Source organism: Gobio gobio (genome assembly GCF_949357685.1).
Source record: "Gobio gobio genome assembly, chromosome: 7".
Lineage (NCBI taxonomy): Eukaryota > Metazoa > Chordata > Actinopteri > Cypriniformes > Gobionidae > Gobio > Gobio gobio.
In genome coordinates this window covers 31,402,642-31,422,293 of record NC_137103.1, presented here as the reverse complement: position 1 = coordinate 31,422,293, position 19,652 = coordinate 31,402,642, and the positions used below count along the sequence as shown (strand labels likewise).

The 19,652-nt window shown below is 36.2% G+C and overlaps 2 protein-coding genes across 4 annotated transcripts in view; one reads left to right on the top strand and one right to left on the bottom strand.

Moving 5' to 3' along the window:
* The window catches only part of tmem163a (transmembrane protein 163a), a 50,206-nt gene extending 40,350 nt beyond the window's left edge, over positions 1 to 9,856 (bottom strand). Inside the window, exons 1-2 of the mRNA XM_079820650.1 lie at positions 9,497 to 9,856; positions 5,240 to 5,359 (exon numbers count right to left, since the gene is read on the bottom strand). Coding sequence (XP_079676776.1) covers positions 5,240 to 5,359; positions 9,497 to 9,686 — 310 coding nt within the window. The 5' untranslated portion in view covers positions 9,687 to 9,856. The remainder of the gene's footprint in view (positions 1 to 5,239; positions 5,360 to 9,496) is intronic.
* Positions 9,857 to 13,062: 3,206 nt separating this feature from the next.
* On the top strand, positions 13,063 to 19,415 carry acmsd (aminocarboxymuconate semialdehyde decarboxylase). 3 transcript variants are annotated; one of them, XM_079820877.1, is made up of 10 exons: positions 13,063 to 13,518; positions 13,973 to 14,017; positions 15,194 to 15,290; positions 15,671 to 15,720; positions 17,059 to 17,295; positions 17,453 to 17,546; positions 17,710 to 17,805; positions 17,926 to 18,098; positions 18,645 to 18,743; positions 18,953 to 19,415. In XM_079820877.1, exons 1-10 carry the CDS (start codon positions 13,462 to 13,464, stop codon positions 19,013 to 19,015), a joined length of 1,011 nt encoding a protein of 336 aa, XP_079677003.1. In that variant the 5' UTR covers positions 13,063 to 13,461; the 3' UTR covers positions 19,016 to 19,415. The 3 variants fall into 3 exon arrangements, with proteins under 3 accessions (XP_079677003.1, XP_079677004.1, XP_079677005.1); XM_079820878.1 differs by having other exon boundaries at positions 13,381 to 13,518; positions 17,059 to 17,201; positions 17,453 to 17,538; positions 18,953 to 19,132; XM_079820879.1 differs by having other exon boundaries at positions 13,381 to 13,518; positions 13,973 to 14,220; positions 18,953 to 19,132.
* Positions 19,416 to 19,652: the final 237 nt, after the last annotated feature.

The following is a 19,652-nucleotide window of genomic DNA, read 5'->3' as shown; positions in this document are numbered from 1 at the left end:
GTCAAAAGTCCTCGTAAACCACAAAAACAAACACACACACACACACACACACACACACACACACACACACACACAAAACATTGATTCACTTGCTTTTCTTAATGGTATTACGTAGTAGATTATAAGGTGGATATATAGCGTTTTGCAAAAAAAAAAAAAAAAAACGTTATGTTGTGTATGTTCTGACCAAAACTAACTCGGAATCTTATTATTATTAATCAATCTTTGTATATACTATTCCATATATTTATGATGTATTGTTTTTTTAACCAATTTAAGATGTTTGACAATGTTAAGATAAATATGTTGCATTTTGGCATGGTTTTTGACTTATTTATGGACATAAAATTAAATAAAAAATATCCTGGATTTGAAGAATATTGTGTCCCGGCCTTCACTGAGCTCAAGTAATAGTTTAATGTACAAAAAATTGTGAATGAACTTGACTGTTGATGTCTTAAATAATAATGTCAAATAACCAACATTTCTCAAAATGGATATATCTCGTTTTGCAACGAAACTCTTCATATATCTTATGGAAGTAAATGTTGAAGGCAAAAGTGTTTCATTGAGAACGCAAATCTTTTACGCAGCATCTGATCGAAACAAATCAAGCGTAGGGTCAGTTCTGGCAGGTTACCTGAGTCAAGCTTGCATCAGCTGACTCTTAGCTGATTCACTCCTACCTATAGGAATACAATCACAGCATATCTAGGGTCCATTCAGTATAATTAGCAGCTTCATCAATTTGCTCGGGAGACAATTACCCTCCTCCATCCCCAGCTCCTCCTGTCATCCAGTCAGGATTTGACCTTCTGATATTCCTCTTCAAACCAGACAAATTTTCCGAATTATGTTGTCAAATTAAATGATTGTCATTAAGAACATTAATGATATCGCTACCTTATATTGGTTCTGTTCTGTTTACCCAAAGGAGGGTTATGGCTGCCCAAAACAGAACCATACCGCCAATCCAAACTATATGCTAATTCTCAAATATTAAACAATCTCAAATGATTTTAAAGTTGTGACATCTGCAGGTTGATCATTTCTAAGTGCCAATGAAAAGCATTGTTTAGTTTTAATCAATTTTATATGTCAAAAATACAGACAAGTAAAAGCTGGCACACATATCATATGTTCAGGGCATGTTAATAATGCATTTTCCTGCCACTCAATTTAGCTTGACTACTGAACAAGACTACAGTTGAGACTAATTTCCTTATGGGAAACATCATATATATAATTAAACTGAATCTAAAATAAGTACAAAGGAAGACTTAAATCTTTTTCACAAAATTACTGCCCTAGATAAGAGTTTTTCCAGCTCTCATTAAAATATATGAGAACAAATGAGACATTTAAGAAGAACAAGGGGCTTTATGCTTCTGTAATGTAGATGTCTGTAACTCAAAGGATCTATTAAATCAGTCATGATTTATGATGTTTCAGAAAGTGTTGATTACAGAGGACGTGCAATTTATGATTTCAGAGAAACCTTTACTTAATCCTTTCCTTAAAAGGTTTTTTTTTTTTTTAAACATTTAATCATTTACTCACCCTCACACACTCTTTTGGATGTTCATAAGAGAATATAAATTATTGATCCAATTCACTAAAACAATCTAAATGATTTCTTTACAAATCAGACTGATTCTGTTCTCAAGGTCAATTCACTGACCCAATGATCGACAATGCTCAATACGGCTCACTAAACTAGAAGATTATCAGTGAATAACAACTAAATTTCAGTCTGTTCATCACACAAAGCTATCAGAAGATCTGAAATATAGTGAATCTTTTAATATGGACCACTTTGATATTTGATTATATGATATGATTACATAATACTTTCATGTTTAATGGGTTATTTCCTTTTTTTTCTAGTAATAAAGTGTGTTCACGAGCTGTTTAATTCATAAAATGTAATCAAAATAAAAACATTCAAGCAAAATTAATGAATTAAAATGAAATCTATCAAATGATCCCATGTTGGATGTAATGAAAAACCCTATAAGTTACTAGAACCTTTTCTTTTAAGAGTGTATAGAAGAAAATACACTGAGTGAGTAAATTACACAATTTTCATTTTTGAATGAACTCTCGCTTTACCATTCGCTGAAATGTTCCACTAGAGAATATCCTAACTAGCACTGAATGTAAAGTTAGTAGAGCGAGCAAACAGTTCCTGCTCAATAAATCTCTGAGATTTCAAATAAGATGCACTGCCTGAACATAGTTTTTATTTTAGATTCCCCCATGAGTTAAGAATGTTTTCATATTCAGCGTATCATGTGATTTCCCAATTTACTTGCATGAAATATCTGGAAAAATGGAAGTATTCAGGCCAAACCAAAAAACAAAGCTGGGTGTTATTCTTTTGAGAATCCAAAGACAGTCACAAGCCCCACACCACTGGCATCACAAGAGTCATGTTCAGTGAAGAACGATTTTTTACAGCGAGAGTGTGACTGCGCAATATAAGAGTGACAGTGTAGTGACTGCTGCCACATGCCACATCATTATGTCTTACAAAACACAGAGGACAAGTTAAACATGCTGTTTCAGCATGAGACATTCAGACTGCACGTGGACAGATGAGCCATGGGTTTTACGCAAATTAAGGCTATAGAGGCAGAGAAAATTGACTGGTACAAACTGAAGACATTGAATGTAAAAAAGCTTTTGTAGCTTTTGGAAAGTTGACCGTCTCTGACAACACAGTGACTATTGTCATGTTAAATGTCCAACAACCATATGCTTTATCACTAAGGCCAACTCGTGATAAACAGACTGTCTGCTTCGTATGGGCCAACTTCCTCTTCTTAGTTAAACATCATATTACGAAATAAAGATTACAAATAGACAGGGATGACATAAATATGTGCATGTGTCAGTATGGTGTCATGTGTGTAAGGTGTATAGGTGAATGTAGATGACTATATTACAAAGCGTATATATTACAAAAACTATGAGAATGAGAAATTGCTCTTCTCCATTTCAGGGCCGTACCATAAATCTTCATTTCTCTGAGCTCACGTCTTCAAACGATTTTTTCTTTTAAATTCAATTTTACCTGCGCTTTTCACAAGACATGAGACAAAAGCAAAAATGGCAAGAAAGAATGATAAGACTCGCCATGTGACAAGCAAATCCCGAAACATCCCATCAACCTTTTACATTCTCCTTCGCGTCCTCTTTGAGCTTGTGCAAAAAGGATTTATCTTCATACACTCTATATTGTGTTTCTAAAAGCATTGCATAAATATGATATATAAAGCACATTCATTCTAATGATAAAATGCATGGAAAAGACATCTCCATCCTAGTGCTCTCTAAATCAAGGGTGTGAAGACAGAAAAAGCATCAAAGAAACAAGGTTGCTTGTAAATCTTCAGATCAACTCTATAGATGTTAGGAGCTTCAATATTTTAAATGAGAATCTGCAGCATATATACTAAGCTTCCTTTAAAATGAGCAACATTCCTGGACTGCATGTTGCCTCAATCTTATGAGCAGTTAAGAGGCTAATGTCAAGAAATGCCAAGGGGCCCCAAATATGTTGAACCCACTGAGACGGACCCGTCTGCTAAATTACAAAGGCAGCTAAAATGTAATACATGATGTTATTATAAATCATTTAAGGGTAAGTTCACCCAAAATTGATACCAGACAGTTGACGGTGGCCATATAATAGGGGAAAAAATACTATGGAAATCAATGGCCAACGTCAACTGTCTGGTTACCAACATTCTTCAAAATATCTTCTTTTGTGTTCAACATAAGAAATAAAGTCAACATTTGTGGGTGAAAGTCAGGCAATGTTGTGCCATAGCTAGCAATTGAATGTATGAATGGCTTACTTAGTTGTCTCTGTGTGTTAAGCTAAGATAGCAGAGAGTATTTTAACATCAGATCAGTTACACATCAGCTTTAAATAGCAGCAGAGGTGCTGCTGTCTTTTTTTTTAAGTTTTCAACTGACAAAACAGTCATCTGCAAGACTGCTGTGCTGAAACATAAGCAGGCAAACCAGAGTATATTGGCAAAATACATTTTGATCATACATTTGATACAGTTCTGAATAATTTAGGGTGAATTTAATTGTTTTAATGTTTGCCGATGAGGTTAAAGAGAAACGTTGTATGCTGTACAGTTGTTCAGTTACTTTATTTTATATTATGGGTTTTTTATTTCATTTACTATTTTACATTTATTAATTTGATATAAAGATATAAAAAAGGGTTTTCTACCTAGCCAGAAAAATTTGGCAGCAAACACCTATATTACATTAAAACTTCATCGTGAAAATCATTATGTTCAGTTACAGAGGAAAGTTTTCATTCATTGCTTGTTACCGCAAAGCAGCATGACCTACAGAGATCATAAACTAACCACTACCATTATCAATATAATGGAATACAAGTTTCTTGTAATTACTAAAACACATTCCAAATACAAGGAAAACCTTATTTTTGAATTACACATTGCATTAGTTTGTGTTTTAAGGGTTAACGGAAATTTCCGTAAAATTACTGGATAATGTACTGCCAGAAAATGTTCCGTTTTTATTTTTTACAGTGTACACTTGAATTGAATGAATACTAGCTCTGCCAGTTCTAATCTCAACTAGCTGCCCATCCTGATGGATGCCACTGCCAGTTCAAGCTAGTCTCACATAGCCAGGGCTTTGAATCAACAGCATAAGGTCCGGTCCACATTGCAGCTTATTTTGGCCAAGAACAACCCACTTAGAAAGGAAGAGATTGATGAAATGGGCAGGTTTATCTGAAATGTATTACACCACAATAGTGGCATTTTTATATATATATATATATATATATATATATATATATATATATATATATATATATATATATATATATATATATATATATATATATATATATATATATATATATATATATATATATATATATATATATATATATATATATATATATATATATATATATATATATATATATATATATATATATATATATATAATAATTTTGGGACATAACAGTGAACAGCTGTACAGAATATGTGTAATCGGAGCAATCATAATTCAGTCAGCCAATCAGACTGGAGCTTGCCAGACTGAGAAAGTAGTGTTTTCCAGTATTGTGTGCAATATGCATCAGACAGGCGGTGAACTGTGGGCAGTCTGTGATTAAGACTAGTTCTAACCAAACTAGAACATCACACAGCCAGGAAAAGCATCACCATGAACTTACTGAAAGCGGCCACAGCCAGGATGAGCGTCACCACAATGGAGATCCAGGACACCCACAGAGCTTTCTTCCTGTAGCTCTGAGCTTCATGAGGCTTCAGGCGCATACTGCTCTCCAAGAGACCTGTCGACATAGTAAATAAAACACTGGTTAAAAGCCATTATACAATTACATTAAGTGCACTATAGGGGAACAAACAACAGGGGATGATTATTTACTCACTGGACCATGACAGGCATTGAGCCTGGAGATGATAGAGAGATATTAAAGAGCAGAAATGAATAAGCACTGTGGGGCAATGGCTCTGTGTTTAATCAGCAGAGCAAAATTATTTCAACAAGATTTAGATGCCACTAATACGTTTAGTTTATAATGTATTAAGTCACAATTTATGATATGACTTTAAATGCTGTTTGCTAGCAGCCCTGCAAGATCTTTAGCTACTGGAAGATGAGACAGCGATGAAAGCCTGTTTCCACCTCAGAGTAAACTAAACATATTAAAAGGGACTTATGACTTCATTTTGTGTAAAGTACACCATGGGCCAGATTTACTAAACAGGGCAAATTAGCGTGATTTTAGTGCAATCTCATAAAAGCACAGATGGGAGTGGAAAGTTCTGCGCATGATCTATGACAGCGCGCAAATTAAAGAACACAGATGCAGCCGGATCATTTCCATAATGACCAACACAATCCGAGAGCAGCGCGAATTAGCGCATGGTTTAAGACATTTTTGGGCGGTAAATAATGGTGCAAATACCAGTAAATTGACAAGTGCAAACCTTAGTAAATCTCCTTTTTCGTGATTCATTTAAATACTCTCCTCCCATAAATTTTGCATCTGAAAGGGAAACTCTTACAAATGCATATACCATACGGTCAGCCACAAAAATAACCCTGTCCACGCCTTTTCAGTGCAATTTTTTCACTGCGTGTCTTTACAGTTTTTTAACGCCAAAAGAGGGTTTGCTCTGGTGCAAGCTGTTATTTGGCCCTATATTGTTTTTTTTGGAACATTGTGAAATATATTACAATTTTAAAATAACTTTTTCTATTTTAATATATTTTAAAATGTAATTTATTTCTGTGATGGCAACGCGGAACTTTGTTCAGCTTTATTTTTAAAAAAAAGTTTACTTTTTTTGTTTCATTACTCCAGTCTTCATTCTAATATGCTGATTTGCTGCTCAAGAAACATTTCATATTTTAATGTTGACAACGGTTGTGCTGCTTAATTGTTTTGAGAATAGGAAGTTCAAAGTTGCAATTATTTTAAATAAAATTGTTTTGTAATAACCCCCAGTTTCACAGACAAGGCTGAAGCCTGGTCCCAGACTAAAATGCATGTTTGAGCTGTTTTAACAACTTGCACTTAAAATATCTTAAAATATGTCAGTGCCATTGCTTTGTCTCAAGATGCACACCAGTAAAGTTTTTTTTTTTCTAAGGCATGATCATAAAAGCTACTTAAATTGAACTAAGGCCTAATCCTGGTTTAATCTAAGCCCTGTCTGTGAAACCAAGCCATCATGTCTTCACTCTCACTTTTGATCAATTTACTGCATCTTTGCTGAATGAAAATATATTTTCTAAATAGTAATATAACTTTATATCCATCACTTTGACTTTGTGAGATAAAGTCACACACTGGGAAATATAAAGTCGCAATTAAGAGAAAGAAAGTGACATTATTTCTTAGTTTTTTAAACTTTGGCTCACAATTACCTTTTTATCTTTTGCTCTGAGGCAGAAACAGACTTCCACATACAACAGCACAACTTACAAGCTGATAGTTAAATGTTTAGTTGAGGTCTCCGTCTGACCCAGGACATGCAGCTCCCAAATGACAGTATATGCGAGACAATACATCTGTGTCCCTCAACAGATATCTTTATCAGGGAATTATTACAGATAAATACAACACCACAGGTCACACATTTAATCCGTGAGTGTAATTATGAACGGTGAACAGAAGCCGCAGAACCTGTTGACTGTCTATTGTTAAGCGTCCAAGCAATGTTTATATTGTGCTGTGTTTGCCAAAGAGGTAAAACTCAAATATGCCTTTGTCATCTGTTCAAAATGAATGGCAGCTATGTCATCGTGACAGTGGGAGGCTGTGTATATCTTCCCCCATGTACACAGAACTGATCTGTCGGCCTGTGGAAGTCACATGCTGAGGGTTATGAGCACAGAGTCAATAGGTGGTCAGTCAGTGTGATTGTAAGCTGAAAAACAGAGCTGGGGAATGTGGCCACTCACATGATTTATTACATCAGGATCGGGAGCATGTGTTGCACTCGCACAAATGTAACCCATAAGTTCCAGACTGTTTAATTTCCAAACCAAAAACACTCCAGTCAAGCTGAACTTTATTTGTCCAGATCTATTACCACACAGACCTTTACACGCTGTAAATTTGCTCAATTTGTACTTTCCCATGCAAACTCTTGACCATAGGCACATAAAATGAGCTGAATGTAAAGGGCCTGCCCCCACTCCATCTATCTGCTAATCATGTGGAAGCAGGACATTCACATGACCCAGCATTTCTTCCATGCTTAATAGGGTTTGCATGAAAGAGATAGAAACATTCCTCTTAAAAGCTGAAAGGACGTCGGCTAAAAGATTGGCTTTTTATTCAACGTAGTAAAAGCTGTAAGTGGAATTAAGCCATTTCAGAATTAATGAAGTAACTTACAAAAACAGGATATGCTTCCCTTTGAAAACATTTTTGACAACATGGCTGCATGTTCAAATTCAATTAATAATATGAAGAATTTTTCATCTATATTATTTTAGTTTTATAAACAACAGTGATCCTATTTTATAAAACTGCAGTAGAAAAAATATATTTTTTCTTCAAAAGTATAAGACAGTATAGTGCCAACAATTCTGACTGCCAACTGGCCATGGTGCATGGCTTAAAGTCTATACTTGCTTTATGTGTGCGAAGAATTTACTGAAGGCTGCCAATGTGAGCTCTATCCCAAACAAGCTGTCCATCCTGATGGCTGCCATGCACTGCCAGTTCAAGAAACGGCAAGTCTTGAGCAAACAGATATTTGACTAAATGATAACGCTCTGTCTTTCTCTTAGATTTCTTAGTCACATTCTAATGCCCTCACAATTTCACCATGAAGTGGAGAATAGAAGGGTCTTATGCATTATTCAGCGGCTCAAACTGATTGCACAGGGGGGTGCTACAGCACACAGCAACACTCAAATCCTGCAGGTGCAGACACTAATGCTGCTTCTAAGAGTGGAAGTGCTGATATGAGATAAGATGCACCTCTGAACAGCTCCTCTTATCAGCCATAGATTTGACTCGAGCAGTAGCCTACCAACAAAGTTTCCGGTCTTTAGCTTATAGCAGGTCCGTAACCAAGATCATAGACCAGGCAATAACATTTGTTCCTCCCAAATATTGAATAAGTGAAAAAGAGTCACAAACAACCATCAAAATTATATAGCCACTTTACTGTCAAAATGCACAATAATGGGGGGTTACAAAACAGAGTGAGAACATCAAATAAACTTCATATATACATATATATATATATATATATATATATATATATATATATATATATATATAAAGGATCTTTTCGAATTGCAATAACTGAGGAAATCGCATCGTGACGTAATATGCATGCCAAGCCACGTCACTGCTGATCAACGACGTTGATTAGCTACAAAATAAGAAAGTTTTTAGATAATAACATAATTAACGAACTATATGCGACATCTGAAAATGCTATATAAATAATGTTAAATTGGCACCGCTTTGTGGCTAAGTATCAGACTCAATGCGACATACAGAGCGCGACGTGACGAAATTGAAATGAAATGTTTTTCTGTTTTGTTGTGAAATATGAAGCTGCTCCGTTTAAATAACAGAACATCCATATATTCACTAAAAGCTAGCCTTTTTGGTTTACATATATTTTGTTAAACTATAGCCTACTCCTAAACCCATAAATGATGTTTAATCTCGGGTCTGTTTCTTAACTTAAACTCTAGCTCTCTTTTTTTTTTGTGCTCACCTGAATTATTAATAGCTTCGAGAGCGCCTGCGTGCTCCTTTGGACCGCAACCCTTGCGAGCCTCCTTAGTCTTATTCACATCACACCCCAAATAAATTCTACTTTAAAGAATGCCATTGTCTTTTAAAGGCATTTCTGAAACAACTCTAGAAAAGTAGCCTACAGTTTGGTCAATTGCATGTTAGAGAGATGGTGTGATGGTGTGTGTTTACCTTGACCCTCAACGCTATCTGTGATTTTCATCTCCTGGTCCCGGTCCATATTGAAAGGATCGCCCTGACTCCCTCTTTTGGATAGGTTCGGATCCTGGGCAGCGGCGCATTGTCCGTTTCGCACAGCCGACGGGTCCACGATAGTCGGATTGGGAACTGGGCATGGATCAGAAGTCGTACTGTCTGTCATGTTTCTTTCCTTTTTTTTCTTTTTTGTAATCAGATCAGAAATCAGCCCTCAATAAATGATCTCACGTCGAACTGCGACGCGCAGCCATCCAGTGGCAGCATTAAGGGTAACGGAGCAGAGATGCGGAGATAAACGCAATCTGCCCAGCATCAGCAACGGACCCCCACCCCGCCCTCCCACCGAGAATAACTCCAATCCGTGCGCAAGAACTGCAGCCACCCAGCTGTAATTTGACGTGGGGATAGTTTGGTTAAAATTCCTCGCTCCAAAGATTCAACATATCTTGACTTGTGTTATTTTGCAGATCATCTGATCTTGGCATAGCAGTTGTAGTTCCTCCTTTTGTTTTATAGCCTATGACAAAGTCAGTAGCTGCCACAAATATAGCCATCTCCAACCTTAATTCAGATAATGACAAACTTTATGATTTCGTCTTTTCTAAGTTTTGTTATTCTATTCCTTCAAGAACATGTTTGTTTGTACTAGTTGTGTTTAAGCAATCACACACTTCTTTTATATGTGATTCAATCTGATATTTAGTAGACTAATGTGATAGACTTTATGTCTAAATAAGTGACCATTTTAACCCTCTGACCCTTCATTATTGGGTCACACTTGGCTCGGCTGTGGTCAGAAATGATCAAAGCCTTGAAATGTTACTTTTTTATTTTCAGTAAAATCAATTTAAGTTTTTGTTGAATAATATTTTATATTTTGTATTTTGAGATAATTGTATGGGACTGATTAATATGTAGGCTATGCAATAATTATGATGACAAAAAAACGAAAACACTTTAGTTTAGGGTCCAATTCTCACTATTAACTAGTTGCTTATTAGTATGCATATTACTGTTAATAAAGCATATTAATGTGTTATTCTTCATTCCTAATTCTACCCCCAAAAAAACATAACAACTACCTAATAACTAAGGTAAAAAGCAGTAATAAGGAGTTTATTGAGCCAAAAGTCATAGATAATAGTAGTGAGAAGTGGACCCTATAATCTAAAGTGTGACCAAAATTTCAACAACAACAACAACAAAAAATCAGAAATTCAGAAGTCAGATTAGTGCCATCTGGTGGAAGTAAAAAAAAAGAAAAACTTGTGTAATGCCATTCTGTAACAACCAGATTCCATAAAGAGGCTAAACATTAGTTGTTTTTAGACATAAATACTTGTGGATTTGGATATACATTTAGACATTTTAAAAGACTACATTTTGTCAAGGTTTAGTTTTTTTATGTTATTTTGAAGTGTCAGTTTTTGCATTAATTTTACTACAGTCAAATCTGAACACAGAGGGGTCAAAATTCTATAAAAATGTTATTTATTATTAGGAATGCTTTAGCAGAGCTTAATCAATCTAAGTCTGATCTGATTTCAACCTCTTATTTGAGCCTTAGCTCAGTTTTGTGATGTTAGCCTACCCTACAGCAACACGTTCATTTGTGTGTCTGTGAGTGTGTGTAAGTGAGTGAGTGTGTGTGTGTTTGAGTGAGTGTGTCTTGAGTCTAACCCCTTTTGGTAAATCGTGTCATTTGATCCACTCGATGTGGAATTTAGCCTACTGTAACTTTCCTTCATGCCCACTTTTTTGCAGTCTATATGGCCCAAACCTTTCAGGATGTCCTCGCTGCAGTTTGTAGAGCGATGAAGTTGGTACTGGATTAAATAATCCAATACATAGGCTAGTGGATACGTGATCTTTTTTTCCTAAAACAGGTAAAGGTTATGGTATCGAGTAGGTTTTCAAGATCTCCTCGTTGAAGCATTGTGTAGAGCAGGACAGCAGGCAATCGTGAATAACTTAAGAAATCATTAAACATGTCAAGTAATTATATGTCCAGCCTGCCTGCCAAGAACGTGAAAGATACATCCACAAACTTAATTTGGTCAGTTTAAAAACATGTCCCTTCATTCTCCCAGTCCCAGCGTCAAATTGGTGTAACAAGTGAATGATTTTACTTCGTTTTAAGTAAACATCTTTAAATTAATAGGCTATATTTTGTCTTTATATTTAGAGTACTGAGTGCACTTTTCTGTCCAGCCATACAACTAGCCTGACTTTGCTTCCGATAGCATCATCTGTCCTTCATGATTCAAAAATGAAGTAAAATCATTCACTGGCTTATCTGCTGACTTGATGAGGTACGAGTAAATGTCCGGGTAAGACACCTCTGGTTGTTACACCAATTTGACGGTGGGAGAATGAAGGGCCAGGTTTTGACCAAATTAATTGTGTGGATGTATCCACACAATTATGTGTATATGTAATTACTTGACATGTTTAATCTTTGTGATTTCTTAAGTTTTTCAAGCCTGTCGGCTGTGTACGGACGTTGTTTTGTGCCGCTATTTTGTATTGAAGTCTATGGGAAAACTGCTGCGTCCGAAAACCTAGGCAGCTGACTCGTTGCCTTTGCCTTATCAGACAATGGCTTGTAAGGCAGCGTTTGTGCATGAAGGCACCTCACGAAACTTCAGACAGACTTCTTAGGCAGTGTAACCGTTTAATGATCTACAGCAAAATAGAGAGAGCTTTGGTGAGAACTAAACAAATGTAACTACTACATTAGTAATTTCTTTCTGAAATGACATCAGAAGTAGAAAATGTTGGTCAAAAAACGTACATTTACACACAAACTGACCAGCAAACGTAACTTTCGGACGCCATCTTTTTTTCCAGCTCAACTGTCACAGAATGGAAAGCACAGGATTGTGAGATATCAAAGGCAGCGAAGGATACAAATATGCTGTCTTCGAAAATCAGATGAAGGTATCTCAGGAGACAGGAAGTGAAGCATTAGATTTGGACGTGCCTTGGTGCCTTGGTGCCTTCCTGCCTTGAAATGTGTCCTCCGAAGACAGCATTTTCCAGGTTTCGGTCGCAAGCTCGCAGCCTAATTTTCCCCTAAAAAGGGGCGGTGACGAAATTGACAGTTAAGTTCCCGGATGTGCCGGTAGTCCGTATGCAAAACATAAACAAAGAACGACGGTCACTTCATCATGGTTCATTTTTGGAATGAAAATGTACGTCCCTTATGTTTTTTTCCAAACGAAAATACACTACACAGATTTAACTAAAGGTACTTTTTTATGTATTTAATTTTAATCGGTTTCTTAAAATGTTAGGTTTTCTGAATCAGAAAAATCAGCTGTTATTTTGCGATATTTTTTAAACTCAGTATAAACATTACTCATTAGTATTTGCGTCTGTGGCAATAAATGGATGACAGTATGTTCAACGTCATTTTTTTTTTATTTTTCTTTCAACAGCAAGAATAGGCTAAATGAATAATACGAGATAAATGCCAGTAGCGTCTGACGTACTACCTTCAGTAACCGCTAGAGGACACTGGTGTGCATGATGTAAAGTTATTAGATAAGGCAGGGCATGAAAATAGTTCTTGCAGACAGCAGCCTCTCTTTAACATTTTTAAACCTTATTTTTATGTTTGATTCTTTTTTTTTTTTAAACCATTTGTATTTTATGTAAATGTTTGCCATATACTGCATACGTCACAGATGAATTTGTTAAGACATTTCATAAAATGTATACAGGTATGTATTCACAAGTTATAAATAAACTAATGCGGTGTTTCTTTTCCAGGGGTTTCCATTGGGCCATTTCAAAAGACAGGACTCAGGGGGGTGGGAATGTTTGTTTTGTGCTTCACACACAGCTGAACATTCACAACTGCACGAGGAGCGAACATTCATTTGCAAGGCTGTCAAATCGTCTGACTTTAGAATTGAGCTCTTGATGTCAGCAGAATGAAGATCGATATTCATAATCATATTTTACCAAAGGAATGGCCCGACCTGAAACAGGTAGGTTGCATAAGGTGGGAAAGTTATCTTTAGCTTGGTCAGTTAAGTTATAACATATTTGGCAATTTTTCAATAATTTCACTTGCCTCTATATTGGATTTTGATATGCTTTGGTCAGCTGTACATTCAAATGTATTTGATATAGGCCTAAAGAAAATGTGCCTGTCCAAATATAAAGGAAATCTGCGTTAATGTTAAAAATGTTTTTTTTTTCAGTAGCTACTAAAAGTGACACGGCCCCAGATTTACTCATAAAATGTATGCATCTGTTAAACATTAATGAAAGGGTTTAATCGCTAACCCTGACCTTTATTGCTTGTTTATCTGAGCGATCTAAGAAATCTATTAATCATTTCTCATGTCTTAACAAGCAAACTAAATCCAAGTCTATGTATTATTCATTCATTTAATTGCCATAGCAAAAGTGACATTTATTGACATTTCATGTTCACAGAGGTATGGATATGATGGATTCATTCAACTCCACCATCACTGCAAAGTAAGTTTAAAAATGCAAATATCTGCACTGGAACATGAAAAATGTTTTCCTACACTTTCATAAATGATCGTTGCTCATGGTGAAAATCAGCTCAATTTGCAGTTTAGTCTGAGGATAGTGGAAGAACACCAGCTGGATGGAAAAGGTTCTGCATGCTTGGCCATACTGTGGATCCAGCTGGCATGAGCTCTTCCTGAGAGAAAGTGAGTGTGTGAGAGAATGTTACGACCCCCATGAGGAATGAGTGGGCAGCAGAGACAGATCTGATCCTCCACTCTGAGCAGGAGGATGTGAAAGCATCTGCCAGCCTCTTTATGTACCTGCAGGCCTTTAGAGTAATTGGATTGTTCTGTACTGTGTTTCTGCTGGTGTCTCTGGTGGTTTCTGGTCTACTCAGACTTATTCTGTTCTTCGTTGCAATAGGAAGAACTATTTTAAAACCGAAAGACTGAATAAACAGACAATGTAAAAATAAATAAATAAAGAATAAAACCGTGCTCATTAAGCAGCCCAGTTGTTTTTTCTTCTTACTACTTTTCTTTTTAAACCAAATAAGCAAGCCTTCCTAAAAAACACTAATTTTTGAGAATATCAGTCAGGAGTGTTTGTGTGTGTGGAAAAAGAGGACAGCAGGCCTTCCCTGGGCTCCATGTCTGAGCAGCTGTAGAGCTCCACATGGGGTTTAGGTTCAGGAATAAAACCGGATCACCTTGAGCACAACAATACGGCTAAAAAACACACACACTTTGATAAATCTTACCATTTCAACTGTGCCTTATAAACACAACTTACCTTATAACAAATAATAATATAGCACGGTTACTGTAATAATGATAATTGGGGGAAAACGAGAAAAAAACTTTTTTAATAAAATGTATTTGGTTGAATGTATTACACTATTCAAAGAAAATCCACATTCTTTGAACTGGAAATGAACATTGATTCCTGATGCAAAATGTGCTTGTGCCGAAAACTTTGCACCAAACTTTGCACCTTCTCTCATTCTAAAGTCCATTACTGTGTTTACTGTGTATTATACTGTGTATATTTGACATTGCCCTCCACTGCCATCAAGTGGCTGAAAATACGAACTGTCATATGGCAACTTGGATACATGATTACAAAAATGCAGCTAATTTCTTCTGTTAAAAAACGCCATGGGTTTGTGTGTACCAGGGAGAAGCTAAAATGATGAAGGATGGAAATTTGTTCAGAGTGATCCAGGAGAACTGTTGGGATGCGGAGGCTCGGATTCGGGATATGGACAAACATGGTAAAATCAATCAATCAATCAATCAATCAATCAATCAATCAATCAATCAATCAATCAATCAATCAATCAATCAATCAATCAATCAATCAATCAATCAATCAATCAATCAATCAATCAATCAATCAATCAATCAATCAATCAATCAATCAATCAATCAATCAATCAATCAATCAATCAATCAATCAATCAATCAATCAATCAATCAATCAATCAATCAATCAATCTATCTATCTATCTATCTATCTATCTATCTATCTATCTATCTATCTATCTATCTATCTATCTATCTATCTATCTATCTATCTATCTATCTATCTATCTATCTATCTATCTATCTATCAACATTTGTTTTATGTATGAGATTTGTTTTCATTTTTTAGGGGTGACAGTACAGGCTCTTTCCACTGTGCCTGTGATGTTCAGCTACTGGGTAAGAATCAGTAATGTACCAAACACTTGGTCTCAGTGACACTTTTCTCTTAAGGGTTAGTTCACCCAAAAAGGACATTTCTGTCTTTAATTACTCACCCTTGTGTCGTTCCAAACACGCACAACCTTTGTTCATCTTAGGAAAACAAATTAAGATATTTTTGATGAAATCCGAGAGCTCTCTGATCTCTCCATAGACAGCAATTTAATTAACACTTTCAAGGCCCAGAAATGTAGTAAAAACAGTTAAAATAGTCCATGTGACTCCAGTGGTTCAACCTTGATTTTATGAAGCTACGAGAATAGACCCTTTTCACATTACCGGGTTTCTCAGAGCGGAAGTCGTCATAGTTGGGTTAAATATTATAGTTGTGAATGAGAGAATATATTAAATATTTTTTTGTGTGCCCATTTGCTCAAATAGCAAAAGAAAAACGCTACAATAGTGATTTCACAGCTTTCAAAAAGAGGGAAAAAATAGAGTGAGATTGATAACGGCAGTCAAAAGAGAGAAATATGTTCATTTATATCACCCCCATGGACGTTGTATTAGAAACACCCTCACAGCAGTGGTAACTTGTTTTTTGTAATTTGATGTAAAAGTAATAAAATACAAAGTATGAGTATTATAAATGTACATACATTTAAAAAAAAAATGAAAATACAAAAAACTTTGCAGGATTTACGTCATCACAGTCTGTGAAAAGGGTTTATACTTTTTGTGCGCACACTGAGTCAAAATTGAGTCAAGACTTTATTCAACAATTTCTTCTCGTCTGTGTCAGTCTTCTACGCAATTTACATTGACATCCTGCGTCAACATCACACGCATGCGTTGTGGTGCTCACGTGAACAGCTTCGGCCAATGGTGAGCCGGCGTTCTGGCGTAGCTCTGACGTAACTTGGAAGCGCTGGCCTGTATTTACTACGTCAACATCGTAAGAGACTGACACAGACGTGAAGAAATTGTTGAATAAAATAGTTTTTTTAGTTTAATTTTTATTTTTTGCTTCATAAAATTAAGGTTGAATCACTATTTTATCGATGTCTTTCCTACCTTTCTGGGCCTTGAAGTGTTAATTAAATAGCTGTCTATGGAGGGTCAGAGAGTTCTTGGATTTCATTAAAAAAATCTTAATTTGTGTTCCGAAGATGAACGAAGGTCTTACGGGTTTGGAACGACATGAGGGTGAGTAATTAATGACAGAATTATAATTTTTGGGTGTGGTCCCTTTTGATTACATAAAACCCCATATTTACCACTTTTACACTATTACTATAAATTCTCTTTGATGTGTTGTCTGTTATTTGAGTCCAATGTTCCTCTGCATTTCTGAAGGCCAAGCCCCATGACACACTGGACCTGTGTGGGATTCTGAATGATGATCTGGCTGCTACAGTGACGCGATACCCAAAGCGGTTCGTTGGGCTGGGCACTCTGCCCATGCAGGCTCCTGATCTAGCAGTACAAGAGATGAGACGGTGTGTGAATCAGCTAGGCTTCCCTGGAGTGCAAATTGGCTCTCATATAAACACATGGGACCTCAATGCCCCCGAGCTATATCCTGTCTATGCTGTAAGTGCATTTGCCCTGAGTAGAGTATGCCACAGTCACACTAAGGTAGTTGGTGTCTTTGTGATAATTTTGTCAAATAGTCATTCAGTTTTGACTCAGTGTGTGTAGGGCATTTTATACAGAAATATTGTCATCAATATTTTGCCTCTTATGACAGGCCGCTGAGGAACTCAACTGTTCGATATTTGTGCATCCGTGGGACATGCAGACAGATGGTAGAATGGCAAAATACTGGCTGCCTTGGTTAGTTGGTGGGTTTGATTGAGTGTCTTGACACGGGACATCCTACAGTTTTTTTTTATATATTTAATAGCAGATTCTGATCATTTTTATTGAATCCGTTTTATTATTAGTTTTTTTGAAGACTAGTATATACCATTCATTGTTTGACCGCACTTTATTTCTTTCTGACAGGTATGCCAGCGGAAACTACAATGGCAATTTGTTCCATGATTTTTGGAGGTGTTTTTGAAAGATTTCCCAAACTTAAGGTCTGCTTTGCTCATGGAGGTAAAAATATTCATGTTATGTTTAGATAGTCATGAATTCATGGAAAGCTAGAGTGATAACCTTGAACTAAAGAAAGGCGGAGTTTTTTCTGTTACTTATAATTCATACTTTGTGTTCCAGGTGGTGCTTTTCCATACACCATCGGCCGAATTGAGCATGGCTTCAAAGTGCGCCCTGATCTTTGTGCAGTCGACAACAAAATCAACCCACGCAAATACATAGGTTCTTTCTACACTGACTCTCTAGTGCACGACCCACCTTCTCTGAAGTTACTCATGGAAGTCATAGGAAAGGTAGTTATTTCAATTCTTATATCAGCAGTAATGCTAAATCCCCCTGCAACAGAAGAGATACCGTACTATTGAGCTACAACAATAAGTGAACTGTTTCATTTGCAGGACCTATATATACGTGTGTGTGTGTGTGTGTGTGTGTGTGTGTGTGTGTGTGTGTGTGTGTGTGTGTGTGTGTGTGTGTGTGTGTGTGTGTGTGTGTGTGTGTGTGTGTGGACTGGTAATCATCACGTTATGGGGACAAAATGTCCCCACAAAGATAGCAATATCCGAAATCCTCATCCTTGTGGGGACATTTTTAGGTCCCCATGAGGAAAACATCTTATAAATCAGACTAAGTGATGTTTTTTGAAAATGTAAAATTGCAGAATGTCTCCTGTGAGGGTTAGGTTTAGGGGCAGGGGCAGTGTAGGGGGATATAATATACGGTATGTACGGTATAAAAACCATTACGCCTATGGAAAGTCCCCATAAAAGATGAAAACACTACGTGTGTGTGTGTGTGTGTTATTTTAGTTTTAATAAAGGATTCTGCTTTTTTTGCAGGACAAAGTGATGTTAGGAACAGATTACCCATTTCCACTGGGGGAACTGGAGCCAGGCGCATTGATTGAATCCATTGATGAGTTTGATAGTTTATTAAAGGTAAGAAAATGTCTATCTATCCATCTAAACACATAAGGTTTTATTTCAAAAATTCAATTGCAAATATATTGAACTAATGTTGCTGCTAAACTATTCAGTTTGGGTAATAATATGGTGTGATTAAGTAAATAAATATTACATGCATGTAGCATACTAATATCCAATACTTGCCATTTTACAGCTTATCTTCATTTTACTCTTTTGTTTAGGATAAACTGCTTGCTGGGAATGCTCTGGAATTTTTAGGACTGTCAAGAAAACAGTTTGAGTGACTGATCAGTTGTATTGATGTGTATCTGAAGTGATTATGTGACCAGAGAGCTGGACAATGTGTATTAAACCATAGGTGGAGGGGTGGGGGAATAAAAAATATTCATATTTTCTCATTTTATTTGTCTTATCTTATCATTTTAGTGTCAGTAAAGAATAAGGATGACAAAGTTAAAATTTTAGGCAGCTCTGCCTCAGCGGACAGTGCTCGAAAATGTCAAAATGATCGAGATGGTCAATCAGATCAAAGATGGAGGGTATTACTGTCTCTGTCACAACCCAATGAGAGTTCCTGGACCATGTAAATAGCAAGGCTTAACCATGTCTTTAACATTGACCTAATGTTTTATTATTATTTTCATATGATGGCTGATGTGCTCGGATTATTTTATTAATTAAACGAATAAAAACAAGATATGGTTTGTTTAATAGCCTACGTATTAGGCATCCATGTCGATATCCATCGTCTGGTGCTTGCTTTATATATTTCACTAAAAGACTTTTGATGAAAAATCTTTGTCTTTCAAAGTATTTCTCAAAGTCAGTTTGTGTACACCTATGATATCCTTATTCATACTGTAAATATAAACTATTGAGAATGAGGAGATACGTCATGGTCGTGGGCGGAGTCTGAGCCCT